Below are 14,395 nucleotides of genomic sequence, written 5' to 3'. Positions count from 1 at the left end.
GGCGGGCAGAGCGGGAGGAGGAGCAGCAGGCATCCTCCGCGGCGCGGCGGGCGGCGGCCCTGCCGCCCCGGCGCGCCCATGGCCGGGGAGCAAGGAGAATGCGAGCTGCACTGCCGGCCGGCCGCCGCCGCCGCCGCCTCCCCCCGCGCCGCGCGCTCGGCGTCCCCCGGAGCTGCTCGCGTCGCCGCCGCCCCCCAGCTGCGGGCGCCCGGCCGCTGGCTGCGCTAGGAGCCTCGGCCGCCGGTCGCCGAGGGCTGGTGGGAAGGCAGGAGCGAGAGGGCCCGGGAGACTGGCGCCCGCGCGGCCGCAGCGCGGCATGTAGCTGCGGGCGCCCGCGTGTGGGTGTCGGCCCGGGGCCCCGCCATGGCTGGGAAGGACAGTGGGCACCTGAAGACGGTGAGGCTGTGGCGGGACGCCGCCCTGCGCGCCAGAAAGCTGCGGACCAACCTGCGCCAGCTCACGCTCAGCGCGGCCGGGGGCTGCCCGGGGGCGGGCGCCGAGCAGCTCGACTGCCCCGAAGCCCCCCAGCTCGTGCTGCCGGCCAACATCGGGGACATTGAGGTGCTGAACCTGGGGAACAACGGCCTGGAGGAGGTGCCCGACGGGCTGGGCTCGGCGCTGGGCAGCCTGCGCGTCCTGGTCCTGCGCAGGAACCGCTTCGCCCGGCTGCCCCCGGCCGTGGCCGAGTTGGGCCAGCACCTCACCGAGCTGGACGTGAGCCACAACCGGCTGACCGCCCTGGGCGCGGAGGTGGTGAGTGCCCTGCGGGAGCTGCGCAAGCTCAACCTCAGCCACAACCAGCTGCCCGCCCTGCCCGCCCAGCTGGGTGCCCTGGCGCACCTGGAGGAGCTGGATGTCAGCTTTAACCGGCTGGCACACCTGCCCGACTCCCTCTCCTGCCTCTTCCGCCTGCGCACGCTCGACGTGGACCACAACCGGCTCACTGCTTTTCCCCGGCAGCTGCTGCAGCTGGCGGCCCTGGAGGAGTTGGACGTGTCCGGCAACCGGCTGCGGGGCCTGCCTGAGGATATCAGTGCCCTGCGCGCCGTCAAGATCCTCTGGCTGAGTGGCGCCGAGCTTGGCACCCTGCCCAGTGGCTTCTGCGAGCTGGCCAGCCTCGAGAGCCTCATGCTAGACAACAACGGGCTGCAGGCGCTGCCCGCCCAGTTCAGCCGCCTGCAGCGACTGAAAATGCTCAACCTCTCCTCCAACCTGTTTGAGGAGTTCCCTGCCGCGCTGCTGCCCCTGGCTGGTCTGGAGGAGCTCTACCTTAGTCGCAACCAGCTCACCTCGGTGCCATCCCTGATCTCGGGCCTGGGCCGGCTGCTCACCCTCTGGCTGGATAACAACCGGATCCGCTACCTGCCCGACTCCATCGTGGAGCTGACCGGCCTGGAGGAGCTGGTGCTGCAAGGGAACCAGATCGCCGTGCTGCCAGACAACTTTGGCCAGCTCTCCAGGGTGGGCCTGTGGAAGATCAAGGACAACCCGCTGATCCAGCCCCCCTACGAGGTCTGCATGAAGGGGATCCCCTACATCGCTGCCTACCAGAAGGAGTTGGCCCATTCCCAGCCTGCCGTGCAGCCCCGCCTCAAGCTGCTGCTGATGGGCCACAAGGCTGCTGGGAAGACCTTGCTCCGTCACTGCCTCACTGAGGAGAGAGTGGAGGGACACCAAGGAGGAGGGGACAAGGAAAAGAGCTACCCCCCTTCCGCTCCTCCTGTGAGCAAAGGCATCGAGGTGACCAGCTGGACGGCCGATGCTTCCCGGGGACTGCGGTTCATCGTGTATGATTTAGCTGGTGATGAGAGTTACGAGGTGATCCAGCCCTTCTTCCTCTCCCCAGGAGCCCTCTACGTGCTGGTGGTGAACCTGGCCACCTATGAGCCAGCCCGCTTTCCCACCACCGTGGGCTCCTTCTTGCATCGGGTGGGGGCCCGCGTGCCCCATGCCGTGGTGTGCATCGTGGGCACGCACGCAGACCTGTGTGGGGAGCGGGAGCTGGAGGAGAAGTGCCTGGACATCCACCGCCAGATCGCCCTGCAGGAGAAGCATGACGCAGAGGGGCTGAGCCGGTTGGCCCGGGTGGTGGACGAGGCACTGGCCCGGGACTTTGAGCTGCGCTCTGCCAGCCCCCATGCAGCCTACTATGGGGTTTCAGACAAGAACCTTCGGCGGCGCAAGGCCCATTTTCAGTACCTGCTCAACCACCGGCTGCAGATCCTCTCCCCGGTGTTGCCTGTTAGCTGTAGGGACCCTCGCCAGTTACAGCGGCTTCGGGACAAACTGCTCTCGGTAGCGGAGCACAGGGAGATCTTCCCCAATTTACACAGAGTACTGCCTCGATCCTGGCAGGTGCTGGAGGAACTGCACTTCCAGCCGCCTCAGGCACAGCGACTGTGGCTCAGCTGGTGGGACTCGGCCCGCCTGGGCCTGCAGGCGGGTCTGACCGAGGACCGGCTGCAGAGTGCCCTTTCTTACCTGCACGAGAGCGGCAAGCTGCTCTACTTTGAGGACAGCCCCGCCCTCAAGGAGCACGTCTTCCACAACCTCACCCGCCTCATTGACATCCTCAATGTCTTTTTCCAGAGGGATCCTTCCTTGCTGCTGCACAAGCTGCTCCTAGGGACCAGCGGTGAGGGCGAGGGCGAGGGCGAGGGCGAAAGCACCCCAGCGATGGCGACGCCCACCCCGGGCCAGGAACTGCTCCGGGCCACCCAGCTCCATCATTACGTGGAGGGCTTTCTGCTTCACGGGCTCTTGCCAGCCCACGTCATTCGCTTGCTGCTGAAGCCTCACGTCCAGGCCCCGCAGGACTTGCAGCTGTTGCTGGAGCTGCTGGAGAAGATGGGACTCTGTTACTGCCTCAATAAACCCAAGGGCAAGCCCTTGAATGGGTCCACGGCTTGGTACAAGTTCCCGTGCTACGTGCAGAACGAGGTGCCCCATGCAGAGGCCTGGATTAATGGGACCAACCTGGCCGGGCAGTCTTTCGTGGCTGAGCAGTTGCAGATCGAATATAGTTTCCCCTTTACCTTTCCACCCGGCCTGTTCGCACGCTACAGCGTCCAGATCAACAGCCATGTGGTGCACAGGTCGGATGGGAAACTTCAGATCTTTGCATATCGAGGGAAGGTTCCTGTGGTGGTCAGTTACAGACCTGCCAGGGGGGTCCTGCAGCCAGACACTCTGTCCATTGCCAGCCACGCATCCTTACCAAATATATGGACGGCATGGCAAGCCATAACCCCCTTGGTAGAGGAACTGAATGTCCTACTTCAGGAATGGCCTGGACTGCACTACACCGTGCACATTCTCTGTTCTAAGTGCCTTAAGAGAGGGTCGCCCAATCCACACGCTTTCCCAGGTAAGTGGGGAGAGGGATGTGGTTCTTCTGTGGCAATGGTTTAAGATGCATTCTTTGAAGATACTTGTTTTTCATTTATTTGATTATTTGCTTAACCTCGCAGGTTCCCCAGGAAAGTTTTCCAGGGTAAATACAAGGCAGGTGGGGGGATAAGCAAAAGACAGTAAATACATGAGCAAAATGAAATGGTCCCCAGTATCGTACTCTCCTAATAAAAAGACCTAGACTTCAAACGTGGTTTCCAGTCCCACTTTTGGATTTTGGATCTCCTTTCCCTCTTCCAGCTGAGCCTACCTTTCATGGAAGGAATTTCAGCCGGTTGAACAGAAGATGGGTCGCATCTGACACGAGCCTCACGCTGAGCACTGGGTTATTGCGCATCTTAGACACATCTCCGGGGGGTGCTCTCAGCTTGGGATGTCATTGTCACCATCTTTTGTTTGAATTCAGTGTAATCATGATGTAAACATTATTGCTCAATTTTCTTAGGAAATTCTAGAGAAGAATGTTTTGTAACCAGGGTGAATGATGGATTAGTAAAGACAAAAATTTCAGTCTGAAATGCATGACTGAGTGCTGGGATCAGGGTTACCCAGCACACTGGAAGGCAGGGAGGATGGATTACTGAAATCTCTCCGGGGAGTTTCCTGGGTATTTCCTGCCAATTTCGTGCTTTATAGAGGTCTAAAGGTTTGATTTTTGCTAAGTGTTAGAGAGTGGAGCTTTTTGGTAATATTTTTTAAGAGATGGAAGGGAAAAGATGCTGACAAGAGTTGTGTGTGTGTGTGTGTGTGTGTGTGTGTGTTTTCCTTTTTCTCTTTCGGGGAATGTTTTGCAACAGACTTTTTTCTGTTTCACTTTTTTAAACCATTATAGGTGAGTGGGTGAATTCCAGGACTAAGTAGTCTGGGATTTTCTGAGCTACGTTAATTGATATCCTAAGTCTTTAGTTGGGAATGTGTCCATTTCTCACACTGGAGCATTCTTTAAAGAACTCTGATTTTGGGGGGGCAGGCATGGTTAACAACATTCCAAGTGACCTGAGGACAAGCCCCAGTGATAGCATCATGGCCAGTTTTCCCCCTTGGTCCCCACCCCCAGGGTGCATTGAGCAGTGCTGAAATGAAAGACTGCAGGGCACTCTGATCTTTGTCCTAGTCTGAATGCAGCTCGTAATAGTATCAGGAAGCAACTGGACACCAGTATTTCCAAGGGTAACATCTCCCTGTTGCCCTAGATCTAGACTGAGTTTAATTCTCCAGCTTGAAAAAAGCCGCCATATTCAGTTACCAGTCAATTGAGCTGTCCGTTGTGAGTGATTATCCGGTGTCGTGTCATTGTCTGTGACTTGGTAGACTCTTTAGTTTGTTTTATATTTGCCTTTGTACCTTATTCACGAAAGCAAATACTTCTTTATTATGTTACTAGATTGAATAAAGTGGTTAAGAGTTACATAGTCACAGAGTCACTTAGTGAAGGAGCTACCTACAGCTGATTCATAATCTAAAGATGGAGCATTAATACATCTGTTATTATCGACAAAGGGAAAGACCCAGATTATTGCACAAGTAGAGATCTGTGTAGGGGAATTCCAAGAACTTTGAGGAGTAAACATAAGGCCAGAATTTTTTTTCCTAACCTCAGCTCTTTATTTTTTATTTTTAACAGTCATGAATTCCACCAACAAGCATGTGCCACGCTATAGACACTGAGAGCCCATTCTCTTGCTTTTGTTTTGCCTGTTTGTCTTTCAAAGGAGGCACACCTGGTTTGCAATCTAGGCTGTAAGGAAAAGATGATTTTCTCAGTGTAAAAAACGGATAAATGGTGAAAATTGTCAAATTATCTTACATATCGAGTAGGAATAAGTCATTAGTTGTTCTTGTAACAGAGATTGTGCATTTTTGTCTTATTTATGGTCAGAGTACTAATTTATCTTTTTTGCTTCATTTAGGATTATATTTCTTTGACAAGTACCAAAGGGCACAGAGTAGTGGAAAAAAGATGATTGAGGTACATTCATGACATTAAGAAGACAGGGAAGTAACTGGATGGTGACAGATGTTAACTAAATTTAGCATCACAATCATTTTGCAGTGTACACAGATATTGAATCCTTATGTTATTTATCTGAAACTGATATTATATGTTAAATACATCTCAGTAAAAAAATAAGTAACAGAAGATGGGAAAAAAACACATTTTCCTCTTTCAGATGTTTCTGTAACAGCCATCATTTGATAGTATTTATCACAATTCTGAAAGATTTGGAAGAGCTAAAATAGTAAATAACTAGAAGGCAGTGTAGGAACAGAATTACAATGTTGAGTGTTCCGTTAGTTAGGGCATACATTTAAAAATATGTTTGAGTCCCTAGGTTATTATTTTTTTAGTATTTTATTTATTTATTTGACAGAGAGAGAGAGAGAGCGCGCACAAGCAAGGGGAACAGCAGAGGGAGAGGGAGAAGCAGGCTTCGTGCTGAGCAGGGAGCCCGATGTGGGGCTCGATCCCAGGACCCTGGGATCATGACCTGAGCCAAAGGCAGGCACTTAACAGACTGAGCCACCCAGGTGTCCCTGAGTACCTAGGTTATTAAAATGTATTTTCAGCCAGCAGAAACCTTTGAGTCTATTGGTAGCCTTTTTGTCTTTTTAAGAGGTCATTTTGTATTTTAGAGACATTGAAACAGTTTGTTACTTAGTTTTACATGCAATTAAAGTATCAAGTTCCCTCGCAAACTATTTTTTTTAAAGATTTTATTTATTTGAGAGAGTGTGCATCAGTGGGGGAGGGGCAGAGGGAGAGGTAGATTCCCCCCTGAGCAGGGATCCGATGTGGGGCTCGATCCCAGGATCCTGAGATTATGACCTGAGCCGAAGGCAGATGCTTAGCTGACTGAGCCACCCAGGTGCCCCCAAATTGGTACTTTTTAATAGAAATGACTTGAGCAAAAAACTCAGAGAAATTTGACACCCATTAAAATAAAGTTTACTGGGGGGAAAAAAAATTCATTTATTTTTTTCAGTGGTAAAAAAGTGGATTTTTAATTTTTTCAACTTTAGGACATTAAAATAAGAATAATTATCAAATTCCTATCTCCCTTGATTTTATACAAAAGAAATGTAAAGTTGCATTACTATCTTTAAAGGTGTTTTGGGGGGTGGGGGGGTGAGGAGCCTGATTGGTCCTGTTCAATGTCAAAAGGACACTGCGTTTTCTGGCCTGAGTTGCACTCATGCAGTTGGCCTAGAGAGATATAATGCTGGATTTCTCTTTTCTGATTTTGGTTTACAAGAGGAATGTGATGTTTTGGAAACCCCTCAGCCAACGACCACTTGGTTTTCAAAGTTCTAGTGAGGGGCGCCTGGGTGGCTCAGTCGGTTAAGCGGCTGCCTTCGGCTCATGTCATGATCCCGGGGTCCTGGGATCGAGCCCCGCATTGGGCTCCCTGCTCAGCAGGGAGTCTGCTTCTCCCTCTCCCTCTGCCCCTCCCCCCTGCTCCTGCTCCCTCTCTCAAATAAATAAAAATCTTAAAAAAAAAATTCTAGTAAAAAAAGATCTTCTCATGTTGTTAGATTATCTATTTATCTGATTTAAGCCGAAAAGGTTGTGTGACAAAGAGATGCTTTTGGAAACTCAGAAGAGGTTAGACAGAGCTTGAGTGCCAGGTGTGTTTGCCTGCTTTCTCCAGGTACTGACCTCCTGCCAGTTTCTGCCAGCCAGGCATCCTCCTCCTTACTTGGTGGGATGTTCTTGTCCTAGAGTAAGTTTCTTCCGGTGGAATATTTATTTATGCTTTTGTTCTTTTCTACCAATAGGGCATCTAGACCAGAGGAGCTGAACACTCCTGAGGTTGGATGATGTTGTGGCATATTGAGTCAGATGTGGAAGCTTGGATATAGGTCCGAGCAAGACGCCGGTCCATTCAAGGGATGGAATGAGGGAGGTGGGTTTTTAAATTGGAAGAGTGGGTCTTAGTGAGTTGAACTTGGCTTGCATGTGATTTTTCACTAAATATCCTACTCTCCAAATCATTAAAGGTTGTTTTTTTTTTTTTAGGAATAATTAGGAAGCAACCCAAAGCAGTAGACAGAATTAGCATATGGTCGCCGTCATATTTGGTCTCTTTCGTTCACTCGGTGACTCGATGCCTTTCTCTGTCTCCCGGGTGCCTTTTGCCCTTGTTCCATTTCTTGTACACTGTGTACTTCTGAGGCAGTCAGCATATTCTGCCTCGCTCTGTTGGTGTTTCTGGATGTCATACTATCTCTTTGATTAGGTTGTTCACTCACTTCGTCTGAGCAGGAGACCCGCCTGAGGCTTTGTGGCTTTTGTAAGAGCTCAGATGTTTGCTGAATGATTGTTTGGTCTTTTGTGAGAAATACCTTTTTTTTTTCCTCTGTTATTCACATACTCTGTCAAAATCCCAGGTGGCCCAGTAGTGATCATCTTGCTTTGTCCCGTGTCCCAACTTCTCTCTTCCACCCCGCAAATGTCCCTCTGGTGTTTCCATTGTGTTTGTATTACTGGTCTTTCCCTTGAATGGGCCCTTCATTTTGACCACTGAAGCAAAGGAGAATTCTTGCCTTATTATAGCTCAGTTTTAGAGTTACTGGAATTTGAGCATGACCTAGTTGTTTGGATTGAATTAGTCATTGTTTTTAATTTCACAAAGGCTATTAAATATCTTTTTTAGTTTAGCTTTATTAACATTGATGCCTCTTGGCTTTTATTTTGTGAACAGCCCTCTTTGAACTCTCGTGGGCTTTGTTTCATATAAAAATCAAAACCTTAATCATGCCGTGGGAGAAAGAAATACCATGCATAATAGAATTCAAAGACTTGAAAGGCCTTTGGAGTATTTAAATTATTTTAAGTATTAGGTGCCTCTTCTTTAAACTCTACAATAGAATCTCAAGCCCATCTCTGCACAAGTAGTTTAGCATTATCCTCGGAGAAAGTATTTCTTATTTGTTAGCAGATGTTTTATGTCATGCTCTGCCGCCTGCTCATCTACTCCCCAGTAAACCTCACTTGTTTTTGTTCTTAATCATTTACTTCATTTTACCACCTAAAATGTTGTTTGGGGGATTAGGTGAGAAGATGTGTTGAGGAAAAGTTGTTTTCTGTGTCTCTGAAGAGGTGAGGGGGTGGGGCTTCTGGTCTGTAATACAGGAGAGGGGTGCAGGCTGGTATTGTTGTGAACATTTCTGATTGCTCTCTCCATTCACCCATTAACTTGCTTCTCTCCATGGGAGCCTGTTTTGATTAAGGACCTGGTCATCCAACTATTAGGGTGCTTTTTACAAAAAAAAAAAAAAAAAAAAAAAACCCAGGGCAGGTGCTGACCTCTCTTGCCCTCCTTTGGCTCCTGCATCTTTACACTCCTGTGCCCTGGGGTGGAGAGTTGCTTCGTGGTTCCAGGCTCTGTGGAGAGGACACCGGGTAGGGTCCGCTGGTGGCGGGCCCAGCCAGCTTTCCGCTGTCCCTGGTTCAGCCGCTCGGATGGCAAAACCAGTGGCTGGGTGGCTGTCAGGCTGACATTCCTCTGGGGGCTGGCTACCTTTGCTTTAGTAGCTTGGGAGGACGAGGCCCCATTTGGGCCTGCATTCCCCAGTTCTGCTCTAGCATTAAAGAAGCTGCCCTCTGATCCCCGATTGGCTTCTCAGGTCTGCACAGCCTGTAGAACCCAGAGTGATCGGCAGGCATGCCAGACAGCCCCAGAACACGTATGATGACATTTTCCGCAGACTCTATCCCATGTAAGGTATGGCCGTATGACTCTGTGGTTACATCCTTTCCTCCGAGTTCTGATGTTCCCTGTGATGGCCCAGCACTTCTGGACAGTGCCTGGCGCAGGGCTGAGAAGATTGAAGCGGGGGGGGGGGGGGATGTTTCCGTAGAGATTGGTTATTTTTAAAGAACTCAAGAAATTCTAGTGTTTCTTAATTGATTCCTTGGCAAAGTGCTTTGTTTGGGTTGTTTATGATGTTCTTTGCCTTCAAGCGTAAACGTATATGATTTGCCCATGCGATTTTTCTGGTGCCTTTATTCCTGTCTCCTATATACAGACATCTCCGAGCTTGGACAGAAATGGTGGAGGGGTGGGCAAAGGAGGGGCTCCCTGGGAAGTCAAGGTGAATGAAGTGCAGGAGCTGGGTTCAGAAAGCCCTCTTCCCCCTGATCTCGCATTTGCTCTCCTCGAGTCAGTCAGTGAGCTCTGCCACCGCCCCCTGGGCCCCCCTACTGTTCCATAGCCTGCTCCTTTTAGCTCATCCCCAACCCTCCCTTGACTTTGTCCCCTAGACGGGCAGAGTGTAGGTGAGGAGAGGGCAGGTGTGGTGGTGGGGGTCCAGGGAAGAGGTTTTCTGTGGTTTGTACCAGCTGTTCGCCTTCTTCCCCATGCTGTTGCTTCCCGGAAGCTCTGCACGGAGTTGGGGTTGCGGGATGGAGTTCCCGGGAGCCTGGAAGAGTCGCAGGCTGTCCCGGATGCAGACGTGCTCCCGTGTGCACGCTGGGCTACGGATGGATGACAGCTCGCAAGCACCAGGGCCAGCAGGCCTGACTTCTTTGTAGAGAGGGAGGAGGAACACTTCGTAGTTATTTTTATTTTTGGCACTGGAAGCCTGAAAACATTTTCTCCCTTTTCCTTTCTCAACATAATCGCTTAGCTGACAGTTCTGGTGCTTGGTTTCTTAAAGAGTGAATGAGTGAAAAACCGGCAGCAGACCTTCTTTCCTCTTTAGCCTTGTCATTTACAGAAGGCAAAGAACACGAAAGGAGAAGGCAAGTGGGAGTGGCGGGAGAATGAGCAAGACGGAGGTCGCGGGCCACTGCTGGGCACTGGCCGTGGCTTCCAGAGGGCATTGGGAGCCCCGAGGCTGTCTCACTCTCTTCAGGGAGGAACTTCTTGCCCCAGACAGCAGCCCCGGGCACCCGGGCTGTTCTGCCTCTTTCCGTAACCCTTGCAACTCTGTGCACAAGGGCACCTGGGAGAAGCGCAAGGAGGAGAAAGCTGGGGTTGTTCAGACTGCTCTTCGGAGGTTCCTGTTTCGTGGGGATCTTCCTGTCTTTTGAGTGGAGTGGCTTACTGCTCCTTCGTTTTCCTCCTCTCCCGCCTCCTCCTTTTTTTTCCTTAATCAAAATCCATATAACATGAAATTAATTCTTTTTATCATCTGTTTATTTATTATTATTTTTAAAAATATTTATTTATTTATTTGCCAGAGAGAGAGAGGTAGACCGAGCATAAGCAGAGGGAGAGGGAGAAGCAGACTCCCCGCCGAGCAGGGAGCCCGATGCGGGGCTCCATCCCGGGACTCTGGGATCATGACCTGAGCCGAAGGCAGTCGCTTAACCGACTGAGCCACCCAGCGCCTCTAAGTAAACAACTCCATGGAATTTAGTGCATTCACATTGTCGTGGCCCTCACACCTTAAGTCAAGTGCTTCTGGAGGCAAGGAGCAGAGGAGGCTGGTGGCTTCCTTTCTGGGGCAAATGGACTGGACAATTCTCTCACCAGGCTCTTTGTGGCAAACTTTCCTTCTGAGGCATGACTTGAGAAGAGTAGGGCTTCTTTTTACGCTGGGCCTTGAGAAGCTGTGTTGATGAACATCTCTTATTTTATTTATTTATTTATTTTTAAAGATTTTCTTTATTTATTGACAGAGACACAGCGAGAGAGGCAACACAAGCAGGGGGAGTGGGAGAGGGAGAAGCAGGCTTCCTGCGGAGCAGGGAGCCTGATGCGGGGCTCGATCCCAGGACCCTGAGATCATGACCCGAGCCGAAGGCAGACGCCTAACGACTGAGCCACCCAGGCACCCCGATGAGCATCTTTTAATATGGCTGCAGAGAGAATCCTCTTACTTGGTGTTGATGAGAGGATAGAAAGTAGCTCATGGGCCTTCTGGTCTTTTCTGTGGCATTTGTGATTTAATGGAGGGCTGACCGTAAAGAATACAAAGAAGAGAAGCACATATAAGTACTGTGTAATCACTTGTCGTCTTCCGTGCAGTGCTGTTTTTTTTTTTTTTTTTAAGATTTTATTTATTTATTTGTGAGAGAGCGTTGAGTGCGGAGGAGGGGCAGAGGGAGAGGGGGAAGCAGACTCCCTGCTGAGCAGGGAGCCTGATGCAGGGCTCCATCCCAGGACCCTGGAAACATGACTGAGCCGAAGGCAGGTGCTTAACCGACTGAGCCACCCAGGCGCCCCGCAGTGCTGTTTTTCTACAGAAATTTTGAGTAGAGCTCTGAAATGATTGGCAAGACCATAGGCAGGAGAGTCAAGGGGATGGACTTGCATTGAAGCAAAATTAGGTTATTACCAGATTAGACAGACAAGCGTACCATAAGTTTATTAGCCGGATTCTGTCATTAATCACTTGAATGCCTGCTGTATACAGAAGTCTGTACTGAACTAGGAGTTGGAGGAGAATAAAAATAAAATATATGGCCTGGGGAGCTGAGTTGGGATTTTGGTTGATTTAATTTTTGATTCTTGTATATGTGGAATCCGACTACATACGGAGAAATTCATTTGCAGGTTTGACTAATTACTGAAAAAGAAAACCTGGCTTTTGATTTTTCCTGAAAAAAAAATGTGATTGTACTGAGAAAAGTCAGCTACCACTTTGAATTTGCTTGACATGGAGAAGTAGGTGGAAAGTGGTGCCCAAGCCATTCTCTTCCGTTGATTTTCAGTTTGGATCATTTGCAAGAAATCTCAGGCAGATCTTGGAGAGAGATCTTGAAGAAAATGCATTGTAGGTGAGGCTTTCTAAACACTTTGAAAACAAATCCGCTTTCCTGAGCGCGTTCTGTTCAGGAGCCTTCACGTTTCTCAGAACCATTTATGGATTTGCTTCCTTTTGAGAGGGATTGAAGTGATCAGTCATTTCTGACAGCAAAGATTTACGAACACTGCCTCCAAAGATGGTACAAATTAAATTGGATACTGTTATAATAAAAATACATGGCTGCTACTTACAGGTTTCTTTGTTGAAGGCAGCTTTGGGGAGGTGGCTTTCTGTTCTCAGCATGTTAAATGTTGAGAGAATTAAAGAGTTAATTTTCTTAGATCCTCCCACCCTGAAAATGAAGTGTTTGTATTAGTATTGCGTTACAGTAGTCATGAAATTGGGCGTAGCAGAACAAGCCTCTTTTTTTACTTACTTTCTTTTTTTTTCCTTCCTTTTTTTTGAAAAGAAAGTTTTTTTTAAAAAAAGTATTGGAGAAAATAATAAAATCAGAAAAAAATGATATTTTCCCAGGGACTCTTGTTTGACTTAGCAACTTTTTTGTTGTTTCAGTAAGATTTTTATTTTTCATGCCATAAAGGCTGTTACTGTACTAATCATCACGCCAGGCTTTCTGAGGGTGTCGGCTTGGGAAGACTGTGGGAGTCAGGGATACTGTTGCGTTCCCACCATGGTGGAGAGACAGTGCTAAGTGCTTCTTATGGATGATCTCGTTTAATCCTGCCAGCAACGCTGGGAGGTAGGTATTATCATTGTCCTCATGTGCAGGTGGAGAAATTGAGCTTTAGAAAGTTAAGGGACTGCCCCCAGAGTGACAGTGCTCTGGGATATCAGCCCTGCCCCTCTGCTCCTACCCACTGTCCTGCTCTACCCCTCAGGGTTAGGCTGCCCACTGCTTCCTACATGCACCACGTCCCCTCTTCGCTCCTCCTCTTTCCTCCATGTCCAGTCTGTAGCACTGAGTGCTGGGCCTGTGGGGTCTGCTAATGCATGGGACCCGCCCACGTGGAGATCAGCGGGGTCACAGTCAGGTGCTGGGGAGAAATGGGATCTCAGAGAGGTTCCTGGAAGGACCACAGTGCAGCTGAGCATTAAAGGGTGATTTCCAGTTAACCACATGAAGGAGGTGGGGAGGGTATTTCAAATTAGAATGGGATTTAAAAAGTCTGGGGTTGGAGGCTGATACAGATGGTTCAGCGAGCCGTGCCTGGGGGTGGGCGTGTGCATGAAAGCATTTAGCAATCGTATGATGGAAGAGGCTTCTTCATTCAGGTTACACTTAGGAACTGACACAAGTTTGCCAGGGACCGCCGCCGGCCCATACCCTAGAGTTGGAAGCATCATCCTAGCCCGTTCCTCTTCCATCAGACAATGCTGTCTTGAGACCATGGAAGAGATTTATGGCTGGGAGAATGGGAGGGCAGTTTCCAATGATTTGCTCAGACTTACAATAAAGTTGTTGCCGGGCCGACAGAACACCTGTCCGGTAGATCCTCATCTGAGCCTGCCGCTGGCCACTTTTCTCTAGTTCTGAGAACGGGGAGAAAAGGAGAGTTGGTTATTCTAACAGGCAGATGGCCGCATGCCTCCGTAATCCCTGGGAATGTGTCCGAGAACATCGATTTTCCTTCCTCTAAATCTTACCATAACAGATCTTGCAACAGAGGCCAGTTTGGCCCTCACACAATTAGCATTTGATTGTGGACTAAATTTCAGTGTCTTATCTTTGTGCTTTTTTGTGACACCACTGACTGAATATACTGTGTTTTTTGTTTTTTGTTTTTAATTTTGCAGTAATGGAATACCATATTTCATGCATCTCATTTGTTTGGACATCACTTCCCACACTCGGACAGAGTTTCTCAGATTGTTAGTTGTAGCATTCTACTTTGTCTTTCCTTGCCTCTTACTTGATCAAAATATACCTCAGTTACATTTTCCTTGAAATCCTAGGACGCGCAAGATATTTTAAATGTCTACTTTGTATTTTGTTTGTATTTACTTTCTATTTTGAGTTGAAACACTTGGAATTTCGTGTGGCATTTTAAAAGCATTATAATAGGGTGGTTAGATGCGAGGGCTCTTGAGTGGAGGGCTGGGTTGGATTCCCCGTTCCCCCCGCTTGTTAGGGGTTTGACTTGGGGCATCATAATAGTTTCCATGTCATAGGGTGGTCCCGAGGCTCAGGTTCATACGTATAAACTGCTTAGGACAATGCTTGAGGTATTGCAGGAGCTCAGTAGATGTTAGCTGCCGTAACTCTTAC

At 49.3% G+C, this 14,395-nt stretch overlaps 1 protein-coding gene across 2 annotated transcripts in view; it reads left to right on the top strand.

Annotated features, from left to right (window-relative positions):
• The first annotated feature begins 206 nt into the window (after positions 1-206).
• The window catches only part of MFHAS1 (multifunctional ROCO family signaling regulator 1), a 99,687-nt gene continuing 85,498 nt past the window's right edge, over positions 207-14,395 (top strand). For both annotated transcript variants that reach the window (XM_021694242.1, XM_044912828.1), the window contains exon 1: positions 207-3,367. In XM_021694242.1, the coding sequence (XP_021549917.1) occupies positions 364-3,367 (3,004 nt within the window). In that variant the 5' untranslated portion in view covers positions 207-363. The remainder of the gene's footprint in view (positions 3,368-14,395) is intronic.

Source organism: Neomonachus schauinslandi, chromosome 2 (genome assembly GCF_002201575.2).
Source record: "Neomonachus schauinslandi chromosome 2, ASM220157v2, whole genome shotgun sequence".
NCBI lineage: Eukaryota > Metazoa > Chordata > Mammalia > Carnivora > Phocidae > Neomonachus > Neomonachus schauinslandi.
The sequence above is the reverse complement of the archived record's forward strand: the minus strand, read 5'-3'. Positions and strand labels throughout refer to the sequence as shown.